The 20,495-nt window shown below is 37.1% G+C and overlaps 1 protein-coding gene across 6 annotated transcripts in view; it reads left to right on the top strand.

The window, feature by feature from the left end:
• The window catches only part of FBXO38 (F-box protein 38), a 79,070-nt gene that overhangs the window by 56,435 nt on the left and 2,140 nt on the right, over window positions 1-20,495 (top strand). For 3 of the 6 annotated variants that reach the window (XM_050793975.1, XM_050793976.1, XM_050793974.1), the window contains exons 13-20: window positions 4,388-4,507; window positions 5,916-6,095; window positions 7,595-8,329; window positions 13,674-13,774; window positions 13,885-13,987; window positions 18,246-18,412; window positions 19,554-19,699; window positions 20,332-20,435. In XM_050793975.1, coding sequence (XP_050649932.1) covers window positions 4,388-4,507; window positions 5,916-6,095; window positions 7,595-8,329; window positions 13,674-13,774; window positions 13,885-13,987; window positions 18,246-18,412; window positions 19,554-19,699; window positions 20,332-20,435 — 1,656 coding nt within the window. The remainder of the gene's footprint in view (window positions 1-4,387; window positions 4,508-5,915; window positions 6,096-7,594; window positions 8,330-13,673; window positions 13,775-13,884; window positions 13,988-18,245; window positions 18,413-19,553; window positions 19,700-20,331; window positions 20,436-20,495) is intronic. The other 3 variants (XM_050793978.1, XM_050793977.1, XM_050793979.1) reach the window with 3 other exon arrangements.

The raw sequence follows: 20,495 nt of genomic DNA, 5'->3' as shown, positions 1-20,495 counted from the left end.
TAGGGAGTTTTCAAGGATGTAGTGAGCTATGATCACACCATTACACTCCAGCCTGGGTGACAGAGGGAGACCTTGAGTCTTAAAACAAATCTTTACATGCATGGGCCTTTACTTGGTTTTGGACCAGCCCCAGAATGAAGCAGCACCAGTCTTAATTGCTCTATTGTATTTAACTTCTTCAGCTTGCATGAGGTAATTTACTATAAAGAGGGGCATTGTATAATTTTAAAAGCTATTTAATTTGTATAAATTAACTCCAACAAAACTATGATTTATTGTTTCACAGTTACTATATTTATCAAAATTTTATAATTTGGCAGGATATTATCTTAAATTTGTACTTTCAGAAGTCTTAGAACTTAGAGTACTCAATTATGAGCTAGTTAGCTGAAAATATAACTTGATTACCTGAATTTTGCAGCATTCTAGAATAAGAATAAATGTTTACAGTTTTTGATGGGGTTTTTTTGTTGTTTGTGGGTTTTTTTTTTTTTTTTTTGAGATAGAGTCTCACTGTCACTCAGGCTGAAGGGTAGTGGCGTGATCATAGCTCACTGTAGCCTCAAACTCCTGGGTTCAAGTGATCCTTCCACCTCAGCCTCCTGAGTAGCTGGGACTACAAATGCGTGACACCACTCTCAGCTGATTTTTCAAAAAAATTTATGTAGAGATAGGGTTTCACTGAATTGCCCAGTCTGGTCTCAAACTTTTGGCCTCAAGTGATCCTCATGCCTCAGCCTCCCAAAATGCTGGGATTACAGGCATGAGTCAGTCACTGTGCCCCACAATGTTCATTTTTTTTTAACAATTTACATTTGCCTATAAGTATCAAAATTATGCTTCTGTAATTGCTAAAGCATAGTGTCTATTTTTATGTAACTACTTAAGTAATTATAACTTTAAAGCATAGTTTTACCTATACATCATTTAACTAATTTTCTCTCTTGATTTAAAACATACATTCCAGGTACTTAATGCTTTTAAATATGGCATCATGGTGAACCTCTTTTCTCATCCCTCCACCCCAGTTAGCCTAAATTGACTGCCAAGTGAAATTGCTCTGCAGTTTTATTTATGGCAGTGGTTTTTAAACTTGAGTGTGCATCAGAATCACCTGGAGGACTTGTTAAAACACGTTGCTGATTTTTGCCCTCAGAGTTCCAGTTATTTGGTCTGTGTGAGGCCAGATAATATGGTTTTGTTTTTGTTTTTAAATAGAGATGGAATCTCATATATTGCCCAGGCTGTCTCAACTCCTGGGCTCAAGCGATCCAACCAACTCAGCTTCCCAAAATGCTGGGGTTACAGGTGTGAGCCAGTGCTCCAAGCCAATAATTTGATTTTTTTTTTTTTTTTTTTTTTTTTTTTTCTTGAGACAGAGTCTCACTCTGTCTCCCAGGCTGGAGTACAGTGGCACGATCTTGGCTCACTACAACCTCCACCTCCTGGGTTCAAGCGATTCTCCTGCCTCAGCCTCCCAAGTAGCTGGGACTACGGGCACGTGCCATCACACCCAGCTAATATTTTGTATTTTTAGTACAGATGGGGTTTCACTGTGTTAGCCAGGATGGTCTCGATCTCCTGACCTCACAGTCTGCCCACACTGGCCTCCCAAAGTACCGGGATTATAGGCATGAGCCACCATACCCAGCCAAGAATTTGAATTTTTAGCAAGTACCCAGGTGGTGCTGATGCTGCTGGTCTGGGACTATACTTTGAAAACCACTGATTTTGTAAAATTTTTTTTTTGAAGCCTAAGGGGTTTGCAGTCTGAAAAAAAAACCCAGTAAATGTATTTTGTTTTATACTTTGGGGCAGGTAGTTGTCAACCACTAAATATTATGTCTGATAATAAATTTCTATTAATTTATGCAACAATTTCATTGCATAAAAATTATTTTGTTAAGAGGCATCTTTATAACACTTTTTTTTACAGCTGAAGTAACATTTCAGCTAAACAAAACATTTGGTGAATATTGATACTTGATTATAAGTGAGCATACATATGTATGTATGTATAATATATATGTATACATATATATAACTTTCTGTAAGTTAAAACTGTTCTGAAAAAGATGTACTACCGTAATGATAAAATATTTTCCAACAAAGGAAAAATGTCAAAACCATGAATCATTTGTATCTTCACTAGCCCAGAGGCACCACCATCCAATTTATTTACCAGAGACTAAGATCAAGACATTATGCTTTTTGTCAAAACCAAGAATCATTTGTGTCTTCACTAGCCCAAAGGCACCACAATGCGATTTAATTACCAGAGACTAAAATCAAGACATTATGCTTTACTTCCTAACTGCTCTCCAAGACATTGAGTCATTTACCAAATCTTGTTGAATGTCTCTGATACATCTCTCCAGTATGCCTACATCTCTCCTTTCCCATTGTACTACCGCTACATCAGACCTTTCTCTTTTTTTTAACCTAAATGTTTTAATAGCTTTAAAATTGGCCTATTTTCTTACCCAGCTAAAATTAGTTCTTACAGCAGCCAGGGCAGTCTTTTAACAAACCAGACAATATTGATAGCTTACTCAAAACTTTTTAATAGCTTCCCATTGCCTTAGAATAAGATCCAGGTTCTTGAATTGGACCACCAAGTGCTGTATGATCTGGCCTGCCCTCATCTTGTACTACCTCCACCACTACATCATGCTTGAGCATGACAGCTGGCGTCTACCATTGCACTAACTATTGCCTCTTAGAATTCCCTCCGTCCATCTTTTCATGGCTGGCTCCTTCTTGACTTTTAGTTCTTAGCTTAAATGTTAATCTCAGAGATGTCTTTCCTTGCCATCTGATCTTAAGCAGCCACCAGTTTATTCTCTGTCACATCACACTTTTTGTTACATAAGGCATTACTATCTGATGTTTTTATTTTTATTTTTTAAATTTTTTCTTCCCCAACTAGAGTAAGCCATGAGACTAGGGATCTTGAATATCACCACTGTTTTTCAGCTCCAAGGAATACTAACAAATTGTAGTAGACGCTCAGTAAGTATTCAAATGAATGCAAAGAAATAGTTTAAACCACTTTTGGGTATCATATTAAATGTTTGCACAGGCTATTCTGGCAACCTAAAAGCAGTTACTCAGCAGCTTTGGAAAACCTTATCACGTTAATATTTGAATGTACTTCTTTTCATGCCATTCCCTGCATAAAAACCTTCTAGTGGTTTCCCTCTGCCTACAGCAAACAAGTCTAAGCTTTTTAGCAAGGCTTTCTAAGCTTTTAACAATCTGGAGCCCAGGCTACCTTTTTAGCCTTGTTTTTTCTTTTGCATCCCTATCACAACACAGATACTGTTTTTTGTTACCACTGTACCGCTATTCTTCCGAAAAATGTAGCATTCTTCCTGGTATGGTAGTATATGAAATGTTACCTTATTTCAGTGAACCCTTCCTTGACCCAATGAGAGAATTAGTTGCTCCTTGTCTATGTTCCTTTTGCACTTTTGAATTGTTATAGGTCTTAGCAATTATATTCTGACCTTATTTTATGTGTCTAACATCTTTGCCAGAATGTGTGCATCCTCTTTGAGAGCAAGGAGTATAAATTTCCCACCTGCTCGTAGTTTCTGTAGTGTAGTAGGCTCTAGAAACTCCTCAATTTAAATCCTAGCAAACTATTAAAACGTCTAGGCCTCCATTTCCTCAACTGCAAAAATCAGGCTAATAATAATGCTAGCCTGATTGCTATGAGAAATAAATAAGAAAATGTTTCTATAAACATTTAGCATAGAGCCTGCCATAGAGTATGTACACATTAATTACTGCTACTCATAATTGTTAGTCAGTTGAATGAAAGAAGAAAATTGATTGGTTTTTATCATGAAAGATTTCTAGGCAAGGTCATTTCTCATTTTGGCAATGACTGAAATATAGATATTGCAGGCTAGAGCTGGACAGTTATTCAGGGGGAGGTGTGCTATTGTGTATATTTAAAACCAAAGCAATTCCCTCTGTCCCCATGAAATTTCATACCTCTCCCATATAATTCAGTGACGTTAATCTGAATGGTATCTTTTTGGCTTAATCATATTTTGCCTTGTTTCTTTTTTTTAACCTAAATGTTAAAAAATGTTAATTTTGCCTTGTTTCTTTGTTAACAGTTTGAGTTTGTATGAGTTTGATTGGCTTTCTCCACCAAATGTTCCTTTCCCATCTGTGATTTTCTCTCCTGTAGACTGATTAAATACTTCTTAATGTCTGCAGTAATAAGCACAGTATATGCAGTATATGCTATTCTTTCAGGGCAGGCCTAGTAATCAGCGGGACTGTTCAATTCTTAGGGCGGCCACAGTTTTGCCTGCCATTATAGTTCTTTATACTTCTCTTGGTTTTTACTTTGTGTATATTTTTGTTTAAGCATTAAATGAGATGGAAGACATCGTCCAAGAAGATGGAGAGGTGGTGGCCGAGAGTGGAAATAATACTCCAGCTCACAGCCAGGCAATTATTCCTGTGGATGTTGATGAGGAACAAGCAGGTAATCATGTGATCTACCCCACATTCATCATTCTGAAACTGTGGCCTAACTCTAATGAAGTACGTGAGACACCGAGAATGGTTGTTTTCTGACCTTTCAGCTAATGATGTGTTTTATGCTATTGATTACTGAGAACTGTAATACATTGCTGGTATTCTCGTTGCATGTATATATATCTCACTAAAGTTTGTCTTTTATTATTTGTGACTGCAGCAACAACTGCTTTTTCTGTATAGCCACATGTGCATGTGTGTATCCGTGTATGTGTAGAAAAAGAAAGCACTCAAATTGTTGATGGGAAAATAAATGACCTGATTAAATATTCTGCTTTTGCCCTCCCCTCAATTCAGTTAGAGAGGAGGAGCAGTTGAGAAGTTGACCTGGTTTAGTAAACAGACCAAAACTTAGCCTCTGTTTGCCATTGGCTGATTTAAGACAGGATATAGAGTCGTAGGCCCTTAAAGATTAACTCGCACAGCCTTTCATTTTACAGATGGGAGAATTAATTTTCTTTCAAAAGTTTAAATGATGTGCTCAACACCAGTCAGCCAGTAATCGAGGGATAGAATTGAAATTGAGAAAACTCAAGTTTTCTCATTCCCTGCCTGTTAGAATGCTGCCTTGTCTTTGAATGGAAAATATGCTACCCTGTTTTAAGTGTGTGACAGATGCAGTCACTCATTCAACAAATATTTATTGAGTGCCTACTCTGTCAGGCATTGTACAATGTGACAGGAAAAAAGCTAGGTTCCTCGGAGGATACATTTATTGATGGAGCTAATATTAGTCACTTGTCAGAGAGAATTAGGTTATAAGAACTAGGTTTAAAAGCTATACTGCCAAGCAGATAAAACATTTTTTACATAAATACACATATTCATCCAAAAGGTAACATGCATCTAGCCTTCAAAAATATATCTGCTACATCTAATGAGATAGATCCATACTCAAAGAATACAGTCTTGTTTACCAGTCCCATACATTTCTGAATTCATCTTCATTTACTTAACCTTGGCTCATATGTTTGAAAAATTGAGAAAATATGTAGCTTATTTTTAAAATTATTATCACTGTTATTTAGATTATTTTTAGGATGATTTTATGCTACTCTTTGAAATAGTGAAGATCCTGCAAGGGAATGCTGTATGAGTGTCTATTTTAATTTGCCTTTAGAAATGCATCAAGTTGGTTAGCATATTAATCATACTTAATGTTGACATAATGGTTTAGAGTTAAGTTGCTTTCACAGTATCTTATCCAAGTGTATTATCAGTTAAAATGTGTGCCAGGGGAGGCTGCATAGAGCCACAAAGCATCTCTATTGATTCCAGAGCCCTGGAAACAGTACTTCATATTAGACCCTTTCTTGCACAAAAGGTAACTGTTAGGCCTGTACTTTTTTTTTTAGGACCCAGTGGTCTTCAGCGTGTAGTAAAACCAACCCCAATTACTGTTCATGATTCAGAGAGCGATGATGAAGAAGATAGTCTAGAACTCCAAGAAGTCTGGATTCCTAAGAACGGTACTCGGCGTTACTCTGAACGTGAAGAGAAAACTGGAGAGTCAGTGCAGTCCAGGGAATTGTCAGGTGAGAAATTATGTCTTTCTCTGAACTGTTAATGACAGTCACTATCAGAACTGACACACTTGGCCTTAATATGACAACTTGGGTGCAGTTAACATATATTATGGAATGTGACAGGAAGCAAGAAATGCACTTGCCCAAGTAAGAGGGAAATCTGGGTGGTGCTCTTGTAGGCAATACAACACAACAGTGGTGTGGAATGAGGGCTCAGGGAAGAAAAGAAGGATTCTAAGTCTACAGTGGAGGCTTTAGTTGTGGCATCAGGGTGTCAGAGATTAGTGAGTGAAAAGCCTGTGCCTCATGTAAGGGATGACTACTGAGTCATCCAGAGCAATGAAAAGCAACCATTCACCAGTTGATAATCTGTCCAGTTGTGTTTAATGAGTATTGGTGGCTAGTTTGGTGGTTGAAGGAGTCCTAAAGTATATTTTTATAATCCCTCACGTCCCTTTAAATCTAGGCAACAACCCTCTGCAATGCCTCACCAAGAAACTGTACTTCTCTTAACTTTGAAGTTCATACTTCTTCCCTGTCTTTCCTTCCCTTTTGTTTCTCCGAACCATGTGCTTACCACTTTTGGCAAAGGATATATTTTTTACAAATTGTCCAGTCATTTTTCCTTGGGTACCCTTACTCCTTAATATTTTTGAATGTTCAATACACATTTAACACTGACCCTGAAACATTTATGTAGTACTATTATCTGGAAAGTTTAGTTCTTTGGACTTGGAATAATTTGCTATCATTGGCTGATTATTCAATTTCTATTTCTTTTAAGAGATTCAGATAACTTTATACTGTGGTTGAAAGAAGGTTTTATGGAAACTGAAATTTAGGAAAAGTAATATGACCAGCTGACTAACCTAACTTTCCCAGACAGTGCAGTTTCTAAATTTAGCAACTAAATCCTCTGTTGGCCAGACAAAACCTATTTATTCCTTTATATCTTCATTGAGCTTTATTGTGCCCCAGGTATTGTGTTAGGCACTGTGAGGGATACAGAGATGAGTAAGTCATGGTCTCTCTTTACAGAAGTTCTAGTCTGGTTGAAGAGTCATGTCAAAAACAATAGGTAGTAATATTACAGGGCACATACTACAACCACAGTTGATTTGGGGTGGGGGTGCAGAAGAGATGGAGTAGAGGACCAGGGCTGAAAAATTGGTGAGAACAAAGGCCCTGAGGTAGCAAAGCAAGGGTATATTGAGAGAAAAGCTGGAGCCGGAATATAGAATGTATATGGAGGGGACAACATGGAAAGATGGTTTGGAATTAGATCATAGTGAGGCTTGAAGGCATAGCTAAGGAGTATAAACCAGGTAGACACTAGGGAGCCATAGAGAATTTTATAGCAGCTCAATGATGTGATCACAGTTATACTTTAGGAAAATTAGTGTTTAGTATACATTATTTCCTGTTCCAAATTTACTCTTGCGTGTTGTCCAGAATTTGTACTGAAATCTTTTCTTTTCCTCGGGCCGTTCTTCTTTTTCTATAAGCAGTAAGTGGAAAAGGCAAGACTCCACTTCGAAAGAGGTACAACTCCCATCAGATGGGCCAGTCGAAGCAGTTTCCCCTCGAGGAAAGCAGCTGTGAGAAAGGCTGTCAGGTCACCAGTGAGCAGATCAAAGCCGATATGAAAGCAGCTAGGGATATTCCTGAAAAGAAAAAAAACAAGGATGTTTATCCCAGCTGCAGCAGCACCACCGCCAGCACAGTGGGAAACTCCAGCTCACACAGCACTGCTTCTCAAAGCCCCGACTTTGTAAGGACGGTGAACAGCGGCGGCTCTTCCGAGCCTAGCCCTACAGAAGTGGATGTGTCCAGGCAGTGTGCCTGCTCCCCCGGTGGGTCAGAGGACTCTGAGGCCATGGAGGAGGGAGATGCAGAGAGTTCTGTCTGCCCCAGATGCTGCTGTCACAGGCCCCAGGAATCCCAAAGGAGAACTAGCAGGTGTTCTGATGAGGAACGTCCTTCAACCAGCCGAGCCTGTGTTGTGAATGGCCCGGATGGTACGAGATCCGCCTTTTCCTTTAGGACTCTGCCACAAGGGGGGTCTTCAGGCCCAGCACATGATGAGAGGACTAATGGGAGTGGCTCTGGGGCTACAGGTGAGGACAGGAGGGGGAGCTCCCAGCCTGAGAGTTGTGACGTGCAGTCTAATGAAGACTACCCTCGGAGGCCCCTAACCAGGGCCAGGAGCAGACTGTCCCATGTACTGCTGGTATCTGAGTCAGGTATGACAATGCTCCTAGGATTAGCAACTGCAGGGTAGGGCTGCAGAAAGGCATGAACTTGTTTCATGAGTTTTCTTACAAAAAGCCAGTTTGGCAAATTAAATTCTGTTTTGGGGTTTTGTGGGTCTTGCAGATTTTAAACTAATTTTCAGCAATGGTTTGGTGGGTGGGGGTGTAAAACAGTTTATACAATGTCCAACCTGGAAATCTCAAGTAGTTCAGCTTTTAAGGAAAGTGGCACTGTGTATATTTACCCTAAATATAACACTGACTGACACCTAAGCCCCAGTAGATGAACTCTGCTACCATCACACACTTAGAGAAGTCTTAACTTAGGAAAGTTTTAAACCTTAGCCAAAAGGCAAGGACTTGACGTTGCTGGAGCTGGGGCAGCACATCTCAGTGCAGCTTCCTGGGTATAGCCCTCTCTTTGTCTCTGCAGGACTTAGTAATTTTTTCAGAAATCTAGTTTTGCTTCAATTCAAGTAAGGTTTGCCAGGAGATAAGCAGGTAAGTAAATGGTTTGGCTGAGAATTATTTTGGTGAAAATACTCAGAACAAATAATGTGTATTTAATTTCATTAATGTTTATAATGTATAGCCAAGGAATTGGGTGGAATGGGTGTAAGCACATTTATTAATCATAAGTCTGTTTCTATTTCTGATCTTATTTTTAAGTACTCTTTCCTGCCCTTATTATATCATTACTACCTGACAGTGAATAATAATGTATTTTAATTTTCTTCAAGTAGCCCTCAATTTTAAAATATTAAAATCAGTCCTAGAACATAGGCAGTCAGAGCTTTTTGTATATTCTAAATAGAAGTAATTGAATCATACAGGGCTAAACAGAACAAAAGTAAGCTTTCATGAGATACATTTGAGACCTTAATTGTGTGCTAGTTACCATAGTTGCATAAACTCATTGAAATAGATGAGTTTTATTTGAAGAGTTTTTTATGCTTTGCAAACAGTAGTTCTGCCATATGGTGAAAATACTTTTCCCAGCTTCAATTGTAAATGTTTGATAATATCTTTTTTTTTAAATTGGTGGTAAGATATAACTTTACCATTCAGTACAGTGTGTAATTCAGCGGCACTAAATACATTCACCTTGTTATGCAGCTGTCACCACCAACCATCTGAACTTTTTCATCATCCCAAACTGAAACTCTGTGCCCATTAAACAGTATCTGCCTCCTATGACACCTTTTGTTCTGTGGCTTTTCATATTTGCAAAGTCAGATCTGCATGTTTTCCTTTATGAGTTCATTTTTATACTGTGAAAGGCCTTTCCTACACTTAGATCAGATAATTGTGCCCATCTTATTCCTTTATTCATTGATTTCGGTTTAGTTCCTTCGTTCAGTTGGAATTTTATTTCAATCTGTGGGAACTAATATTAAATTTTTATTCCAAACTATCACCAGCTTGTTTCAGTACTGGTTATGGATGTCCATTCTTGTGCTATTATTTTGAAACGCTCTTTTCTCATCTACTAAATTCTTAGACATACTTAGGTTAATCTCTGGTCGTTCTATTCTGTTCCAGTGTTCTGTCTTCTTTCATTATTCTTTTTCAAAATTTCCTTGACTAGCCATGCATTTGCCATTTATTTTTATAGATATGCTTTGTAATATTTTTATCAAGTTCCAAAAACTAATCTTGCTTTTTGTTTGGAATTGCATTCAATTGATAACTGAAACATAATTGTCATTTTAACAGCACTGAGTCTTCCTGTTTAGGGACTGTTATGTTTGCCGTTTTACTTACGTGTCTTGATAAAATTTTTTCGTTTTTTGTTGTTTTGTTTTTAATACAGAACCTTCATATTAACCATTGAAGTTTTGATGTTATTTTTTGCCTGGTGTTCTGCTTATCCCTTAACTATTTTATTCTGACTTTTTTCATGTCTAGAACTTTTTTTAAGTTAAATCATTCTCTGGATTTAAAATAAAGAAAATATTTATGTAGTGCTTCTTATTGCATTTATTATGTGATTTTTTTTTCAATTTGAGAAGACTTCTAATGTCTGTAACATGGTTATAGTAGGTAAATTATTTGCTAATATATTTTAGATTTATAAAAATGTCTATTTACTTTGAATAGTAGTTTTTTGGGGTAGATATCAAAGTACTGATTTTAATATTATTATAGTCCCTTTTGGAAAGGACAAGAAGTTATTTGGGTGGCTTACAAATTATGATTATGATTATTATTATTATTATTTTTGAGATGAAGTCTCACTGTGTCACCCAGGCTGGAGTGCAGTGGCGTCATCTCAGCTCACTGCAGCCTCTACCTCCCGGGTTCAAGTGATTCTCCTACCTCAGCCTCCCGAGTAGCTGGGATTACAGGCGCCTACCACCATGCCTAGCTAATTTTTGTGTTTTTAGTAGAGACAGGGGTTCCCCATGTTGGCCAGGCTGGTCTCGAACTCCTGACCTCAGGTGATCCACCCACCTCAGCCTCCTAAAGTGCCGGGATTACAGGCATGAGCCACCGTGCCCAGCCCAAATTATTTTTAATCTGGCATGTTTTTTAAAGAGAAAAATCCAAACTAATAAAGGAAGAAACTTGAATGTTAAAGATTTTTAAAAATCAGTTCAAAAAAAAGTAACATTTGAGATATTTGGTTTTTAATTTATGACCCTGTGGAGTATTAAAGCCATTTGAGAAGCTAATATAATTGTTTTGTGAATTTATATTTTGGGAATAAATACCTGTAAGTTGCTTTTAATCCTCACTGTATAACAATGTATAAAGTAAATATTAGAGAAATAAATAATTGGATTGTCAAAGAATAACATTTAAGATTAAAATAGTTGCTATAAATGTTGAACACTTTCCCTGACACCCCAAGACTGGATTGATCTGCCTTTCTCTGTTTCTGTAGCATCTTCAACATTAATGTGAACCACACTCTGTTGTAATTTCTTGTTTTACTGTCTTCCTTCTGGTAGACTGTGAGCTCCATGAGAACAAGGACAGTCTCTGCTTTTTCACCAGTATATTTCTATCCTTTAGCACCATGTCTTACACATGGTATGGGGCTTAGATAATAACTGTGAACATAATAAGTATAGACACCATCATATGAGGTATTGTTGATGCTAGTGGATGTTTTGAATTACTAAAAAAATGTTCCTAAACAAAATTAATTTTCTCTAAACAGGGAGGGAGGCATAAGAGAGTAACAACAAACACACAAACTTTTTTCCTTATGTATCAGAAATGTTTGTTTTTCAAGCTCATATATGTATAAAGTGTGACTTCATTTTATAACTTTTCTTAGAAAATGTAAACTACCAGTTTGGGTACCCTGGAGAGCAGGAAACTTTACCCAATTTTGAACTCCATACTCTGTTAAATTAAGGGGGAAGGGAGAGAGCAATCCAGGAAGGTGAGATACTTGAAAATCAGATCACAAAAGGAGATTACTGAGAGAAGATTCTTACTAGAACACTGTCATGTAGTAGTGGAAACAGGCTTGCTTTTTGTTTGTTCATTTTCATTTTTGTGGTACTGGGAGAGGGAGCTAGGACTTCTTAGAGGTTTTAAAAGGTTTGTGAATTTTGGCTATCAGGTGAAATGTGCTGCCTTTAGAAGGTTCCTTGTCAATGAAGATGATTTGATTTTGGATGAAGTTCCTTCAGGATACTGTGGGAGAAGGCCTACATTGTGTTGTGTGGTTAGTAGTCTTCATGTTTTGTTGGAACTCCAGAATTTTGCTTCGTTTCAAGGTCCTTGGAGGAAGTTTGATGGGTAGAGCTCTTGGGCTCCTTTTCGGCCTTCAGCCAAAGCAGCTGCTTTGAATTGTTTTACAGAGTAGAATTTCTACACCATTTCAATGGTGTAGAAAGGATTTTGTTGTGTAAAAAAATGTAAAAAAATCAGACTAAATCTCTACGGTTCCCATCTAAGCCCAAGCCTTTGGGAATTTGCAGTATTCGTTCTTATTTCTTTGTCTTTTTTTGTGATCTTTCATGTTTGAGATTACAGAATTACTGATATTACAGAATTACCAAGTGGAATGTTTATAATTAGCAGTACTATCTAAAAAAACAGTATGGTGGTAATTTAATTCATGATAGTCAGTTGTATTTAATTCTATATATGCTCTGCTACAGTATGATTAAGTATCAAAAACGAGAATGATGACTAATGTATTTTCTTAGAATATATATGTGCTTAAGTTTTAGCTATGAATTTAGCACTCGTTTTTAAATTAAATAAGGACAATATTTGCTTATTTCGAAGTGTATTGCTTCAGAACAGTACTAGTAAATAAGGGCCTTATTAACCAGGGTTTGACAGATGAAAGATTGCAGGTTTTCTAGCTTAGTAACTGGTCCTTGATTTCCTGGGTTTGACTCCTGGTTCCCATTTAGCACTGTGGCAAGTTTTTGTACCTTCCCGTGCTTCAGTTTCCTAATATGTAAAACAGGGAGAACAATAAATCCATCTCAGAGCTATTGTAAGGATTGAGTTAATACAAGTAAAACCGTTAGAACAGTGCCTGACACACAGTAAGCGCTCAGTAAATATTTGTTATTCTGTTTTACCTGCGGTGCATTCATTCATTCATTCATTCTGTAAGTGTTGAGTGCCAGTTCATTCAATAAATGTTCATATTATCTCATTGCTAGTGACTGACTTTGAAATAAAGATGAATTAAGAGAGTGTTGTTGCCTTTAACGAGCTTTTATGTAAATAGACCAACAAAACAAGTATAAAAGGAACTATTAGGGCAGTATGTAATGTTTGGGGATCAAGGGTGCTTTGTTAGAACTAAGTGTTTGAGTTGGACCTTTCCCAGATGGGTCGTATTTCAAAAAGTAGGGTCAGAAAAGGTGTTCTGGGCAGAAGAAGCTAGAGCAATTGATGACTTCGGAGACATTAGCAGTGGGAGATGACTAGGGTATAGTGTGGAGAATGGGCAGAGCTGAAGCATAGCTCCAAATGTCAAGCATTGAAACATTCATTCAGCTTCAGTCAATAATTTAAAAGTTTTTTAGTAGGAAAGATAGGAGTTCAATTCACCAATAGTATTTAGGATGGGATGAGTCAAAGAGACTGGAAGTAGGAATGTTTATTAGATTATTAGGATGACCTAGGTATGAGAAGGGTTGTTATATTTGATGTAGATATGTTTGAAGTAATGGAGGGTGATGCTGTTTGGAAACAATCCATTGGAAATATCAATATAACTGTATTCCATTGGGAACCAAATTTTAGATTTGGAAATTGCCTTGATGGTGTTCATACATATGTGATTGAATGTGTTTGAGGTAAAGAAAGCAAGGCTAAAGTTTTGGTTTTTCTTCTTTTTTACCTTTTTTAGAAGTAGCCAAAACAAAGCCACGTCACGCCATGAAACGGAAGCGGACAGCAGATAAATCCACCAGTACAAGTGATCCTGTGATCGAGGATGACCATGTGCAGGTAGAGGAAAATCCGTCACTTACCTTTATCACAGTCTAGCCCAGTTCCTAAGTAATGCATGCAAACTAAAGTTTGTATCTTTATATAGTTTCTAATTTTTCTCCTTGTAGGTTCTTGTATTAAAATCCAAGAATCTCGTTGGAGTCACTATGACCAATTGTGGAATCACAGATCTAGTGCTAAAAGACTGTCCCAAGATGATGTTCATCCATGGTATGTATTTGGGCCCATATTATACACGAGCATCATGAATGAGTTAAAAGAATTAGGAACTCATAAATACTGTAATAACATTACCGTCTTATTTTCTTAAAGGAAATATTGTGTTGGGTTATCTTTAGTTCCGCCTTTGTTCTAGTTCTCAAAGTATTACTCCATAGTATTTCTGAGCATCATGTAGAGAAACTTGGTTCATCTTTTAAAATAGCCTGTCTCCAAAAGATAATTACTGCCTGATCTGGCAGAGTAAATAACAGCCTGCATAGGCTTTGGAGTCAGATAGACCTCAGCTTGATTGCTGGCTTGGTCATTTACCAGCTGTGTGACTTGGACATGGTTTTTGAGGGAAGCGCCGACTGGGCCTCAAGTGTATAACTGCTCTGTATTTGATTGAGATGATTAATTGTATCTTTACTTCATGGCACATTATCGTTTATCCAAGCCCCTTTTTCTTTTTAGTCTCGTGTCCCTCATTGTTAATCTCATCCGCTCCCACCATCTATACTCGTGTATTGAACATATATCTTTCCAGTGTACCTTTTATATCTTTCTTTATATATGTGTCTGTCTCAAACATAGGGTATTCATTTTTATGATTTCTTAAAATTTTAGTTACATAGTATATCCTATAATTGATCTATTAATTTTACCTTTTTATTCAAAATTATATTTTAGATACCCATCCATGTAAAATTATGAAGATCTGACTTATTTCCTTGCCTTGGGCAAGTTTTATAATTTTCTGTCTTCATTTTTTTCAATCTGTAAACTGTGCGTAATTATGCTTAACTCATAAAGCATTTGTGAAAGTTAAATGCAGTGATTGATATGTTTCTGTATGTATATGTATACAGGCATACCTCAGAGACACTGCAGGTTTGGTTCTAGACCACCATTATAAAAGGTATATCACAATAAAGCGAATCGTATGAATTTCTTTTATTTTCCAGTGCATATAAAAGTTACGTTTACACTATAGTCGATTAAATGTGAAGTAGCATTGTATTTTTTAAAAAAATTTATGTACCTTAATTTAAAAGCACTTCATTGGCTAGGCACGGAGGCTCACTCCTGTAATCACAGCACTTTGGGAGGCTGTGGCAGGCGGATCACCTGAGACTAGGAGTTTGAGACCGGCCTGGCCAACATGGCAAAACTCCGTCTCTACTAAAAATACAAAAATTAGCCAGGGGTGGTGGCTCATGCCTGTAATCCCAGCTACTTGGGAGGCAGAGGCAAGAGAATCGCATGAACATAGGAGGCAGAGGTTGCAGTGAGCCAAGATCATGCCTCTGCACTCCAGCCTGGACAACAGAGCAAGACACTATCTCAGAAAAAAACAAAATAAAATAAAAACACTTTATTATTCAAAGATGCTAACAATCACCTGAACCTTTAGCAAGTCATAATCTTTTTGCTGGTGGAGAGTCTTGCCCAAATGTTGAGGGCCTTGCCCTGGGTTAGGCTTTGGCTTAGGGAATGTAGTGGCTGGTTTGATCTGTCTAGACCACTCAGACTTTCTCCATATCAGCAATATGGCTCTTTTGCTTTCTTACCATTTGTGGGTTCACTGGAATAGCACTTGTAATTTCTTTCAAGAACTTCTTCTTGGCGTTCACACCTTGGTTAACTGGCACAAGAGACCTGGCTTTTGACCTATCTCAGCTTTCAGCGTGACTTCCTCATCAAGCTTAATCATTGCTATCTTCTTATTTTAAAGTGAGATTTGTGACTCTTCCTTTTGTTGGAACACTTGGAGGCCATTGTAGAGTTATTAATTAGCCTAATTTCAACATCATTATATCTCAGGGAGTAGGGAGACCTGAGGGAAAGGGAGAGACAGGGGAACAGCCTGTTGGGGGAGCAGTCAGGACATACACAACATTTATTAAGTTCACTTACATTGGTGCAGTTTGTGGCACCCCACAATTAAAATAGTAACATCAGAGATCATTGATCACAGACCATCATAATGGATAAAATAATAATGAAAAAGTTTGAAATACTGCAAGAATTATTAAAAATGTAACACGAAGACTCAAAGTGAGCACATGCTTGCTAAAAAAATGGCATTAGTGGACGCTCAATTCATGGTTGCCACAGACCTTGTGTAAAGAATGCAATGTCTGTGAAGCACAATAAAGTGCAATATAATGAGAAATGCCCATATATGTACATATACATGATATATGCACACACCCACACACACAGTACAGGGTCTGACCTCTAGTAATGCCTAGTGATGTTATTACACGTTGAGCATCTCTAATCTAAAAATCAAAATGCCCAAGTGCTTTAAAATTCAGAACTTTTTGAGCACTAACATGATGCTAAAAGGAAATGTTCATTGGAGCGCATTTCAGATTTCAGATATTTTTTATTAGGGTAAGTATATAATGTAAATACTCCAAAATTTGAAAAAAAATTTGAAATCTAAAACACTTCTGATCCCAAGTATTTCAGATAAAGGTTAGTCAACCTGTATTGCAAAAAATATTAAGAGGTTTATTTTGTTTTGTTTTACGTCTCCTACCATATTAGTGGTAAACAAAGAAATCCCGTTAAAAGGTATTTACCAAACATTTTGTCATAAAGTAAGGAGAATCCAAGAAAGGAGAGATGAAACTGAGATTCAAGCACTACTCTGAATTCTACAAAAGTTCAGACCTTTGGGACCCCAACTCTATTGTTTACTCTGAAGAAATAGTACTTTTCTCTATCCCAGCCAATGAGGTCTTTGGTCCTAAAACATCTTAAATCACTGTCTCCTATTGGAGTTTCCTTCTACAATAGAGAACACAGGCTCTTCAAAAGCTCAGAGTTCATAACAGTAGGGGTACTCACCCTAGCCTTTCAGTAGCACTGGAAGAACTTTCATTCTGTCAGTCCCTACACCCTTTGAGCTCTGAGAATGTAAAACTCAATTTTCAGACTCTGCCGGTTGGCACCTCATTCCATTCCTTTCTCTACTCTGAGCTCTCCAAGAATCTGACTGGTTTTCTTCTTTTTACTTTGATGATTCTTCCTGTACATTCTCTAACCTAATGATGGATCACACTGCCTCAGGCCCAACCTTCTCCCCTTTAAACCAAATTGTTTGGCTCAGCTTATCATGGGGAGAGGATCTTAGCTTAGTCTGTAGATAGTGGCTAAGTTAATGACAGAGGAGATGATTAAATGAGATTAGAACTGACCTTAGCCATGTCTGATTTTATAGCTAGCAACCATTGGATCCTTACTGTCATCTAGCGCTTTCCTTTCCTCTGTTGCTGTCCTCAACACCAATTCCCCTCCTTTCCACCATGTCACAGAAGGAGAAAATGAATGTGAGAGGCAGGAGTCTCGCTCAGTGTTTAAATGTCAAGTTAGTTACGCTAGATTGCGCAAGACGATGATGACATTTGGGTCAAAGATGTTACAGAAGATGTCTGTGAAATGTTAAAAAGATCAGGCAAATCAACCTGTGGTTTTATAATCTTTTCCATTTGATCTTCTCTCTCAAGTTGGACCTGGTTGCAGTCTGCAATGAAAATTGGACCAGGTTGAAATTTGAGATTAAAAAAAAGAGAAGGAAATATTTTTCTGAAGTTGGTATACTAGTTCAGTTAAATGTGTTTATTATATCAAAATTACTTTTTTCTGACTTCGTGTTTTATATATCAAACAGAAAAACTAATCATGTTTTAGACCAGCATTTCAATAGAACTTTAATGTTCTGTGTGTACACTGTTCAGTATGATGGTAACCACTAACCACATGGCTACTGTATTGGACTGAATAGCTTTAGACCAAAATACCCAAATGTGTTTCTGGGTCTTTTTTTTCAAGGTTCTGCTTTTACATTTGTGACAGGAATTAAAATCCAACTCTGCTCATTCCTGAGAGTGAATGTAAGGTAATATAGGTGAATTATTTCAGGTCTGATAGTTAACTATAAAAATGTATAATAGTTATTCATTTTTTAAATAAATATTTCCTAAACAGTTTCTGTCTGGGCAAGTCATTTTCTAGGGCTTGGTTTTCTTAACAGTAAAAATCTTAGATAAAGGCACTTTAATGCACCCCTTCTACCTTCTTTTGAAGTAAACAGAACCACATTTTGAAATTTTTTTGTTAACTGCCATTTGTACTCTATGATATTATTTGACCTGTGTTAAAGATGTTTGTTACTGCAGTATTTTGTGCTAACAAAAATTAGGCCATCTCTCCAAAGATGATATGTATAGAGCTTACCATTGTTTTCATTTTGTAGCTACCAGGTGCAGGGTACTAAAACATTTAAAAGTAGAAAATGCACCAATTGTAAACCGATTTGACTACGCACAGTGCAAGAAGCTGAACATGGATCAGGTACTAGACCAGATACTAAGAATGCCACCCGAGAGAAACCGCATCATATACCTACGCCCAATGCAGCAGGTAACGAGCTTTGCTCCTTTCCGATGATACACATATTGTGATTTTTTTTTTTTTTTTTTTTTCTCTTTAGCCTTTTGGATTTGGCATTCGTTCACTTCCAACCTACAGTAATGATATTTTAGTTTTTACAAGTTATATGTGATGCAGGGAGTTGTTATTCAACAGGTTTTTATACTTATTAAAAGTTACTTGTGGTTAAGAACACAGTCTCTGGTTCAGACTGCCTGATTAAATTTCTGGCTGTCTGACCTGTAGCAGATTATTTGACTTCTATGTCTTAGTTTCTTCATCTGTAAAATTAGAATAATAATGGTATACCAAGGATTATTGTGATATTTAATATATGTGAAACTCTAAAACAGGTGCTAGTATATAGTAAGCCATCATATAACTACTATTAGTGTCATTATCATTATTAAAAGTATATTGTATATAAGGTTCTGTGCTTAATGCCAAAAGAGGGTTTAAAGGAAGTTTTAAATGCCCCTTTGTAATCAGTGTGTAAGCCTGGCCTCAAAAGAGTCAGTTCATCATATTGTCAAGTGTCTCAAAACTTACAATATGCCGGGTGCGAAAAAATACACAACACATGATCCTTCCCTCAAGGAGTTTGCCTTCCCAAAAGGGAGATAAACATATATGCCACTGAGATGGCAGAGTGAGATTTCATAACTAGAGATGGGAGAGGGGTATGCCATGAGAAAACAGCAATGTTATCAAAGGCTCCTAGAAGACAAGAGAATGCATTCTCTCTTAAAGACTGGGCAGCAGTCCCATTTCAATAGGGTATATGTTACTACACATTCACAGTTCTATAATGCAGTCAGTACTTAATAAAGGACATACCCAGAAGTAGATTCTGAGTTTACTGACATCATTTATCTCAATCAGGATTCTCTGGTTTACTAAGCATTTAAATATAACAGTGAGATATAAATTGCCAAGTTCCCTAGACAGAAGAGTTTGCAAAATTATTCCCAGCATGACAAACTGTTTTCAGGTCTGTATGTGACTATTTGATTTTCAAATCAACCAGAGATTTCAAAACGGAAGGTCCGTGGAAAGATTGTTGAAGCTCTAGCAGAGAGATTTCTAAGGCATTCTCTTTGTTGAAGGTGTCTCTTTATGATGTCTTCCGCAGGTGGACACGCTAACTTTGGAGCAGAAGCTGTTTAGTGGTCCCTACCCCTATCACATCTGTATTATCCATGAATTCAGCAACCCTCCCAATGTCCGGAATAAGGTGCGCATTCGCAGCTGGATGGACACTATAGCAAACATCAATCAGTAAGTAACTCTGTGGCCCCTAAAGGCCTTTTTAGTCATTTCTCATAGCAGGGACTCCCAGAAGCAAATCCCAATTTTTCTTTATTTTAAATGATTCCATCTAAGCTTTTCAGACAAGCTTATCCTGAAGTTAACATAAGTGAGAAACTGAGGGAAACGAGGACTTAAAACTAAAAAGCATATGTATATATTTATGATCTTTAAAACTCAGATAAAAATTACAAGAAAAAATTGTACATGTACTTGTAACATTATTTAGCCTTGGGTCATGAAAAAAGAGATCAATTTGAAGAAGATCTTAAGACTGATATTTTATATCATCAGAAAATTTGACTTTTGTATATTTGTTATATTAATGTTGCATTCAGCACCTTTTGTGTAGAAGACATGTGCTTAGAAAGTGACTTTCTTTCCCTGATATGATTTTGAAGATAGTGAAGAAAGTAGTTTTGACCTGACTACACTTGGATTCTCTAGTTTGATTGTATCCTACTTCTATTAGGTATTTAATACTTTGTTTAAGATGTTTGGTAGAATCTGTGTCCGAAACAGTGTTGATGGTTCCTTCCTACCCGACACTCTAATTATTTCCAGTTTTGTAATTTTTTCTTAATTTTTCCTGTTGCCTCCAGAGAGCTCATTAAATATGAATTCTTCCCTGAAGCCACTCGAAGTGAAGAAGACTTAAAGAAATACCCCAAGTACCCCTGGGGGAGAGAAATCTATACTTTAGAAGGTATTTACAAATATTTAGAAAGTTAAATAGCCTGTGCAGTAGCTTGCCCCTGTAATCCCA

Source organism: Macaca thibetana, chromosome 6 (genome assembly GCF_024542745.1).
Source record: "Macaca thibetana thibetana isolate TM-01 chromosome 6, ASM2454274v1, whole genome shotgun sequence".
NCBI classification, from domain to species: Eukaryota; Metazoa; Chordata; class Mammalia; order Primates; family Cercopithecidae; genus Macaca; species Macaca thibetana.
The sequence above is the reverse complement of the archived record's forward strand: the minus strand, read 5'-3'. Positions and strand labels throughout refer to the sequence as shown.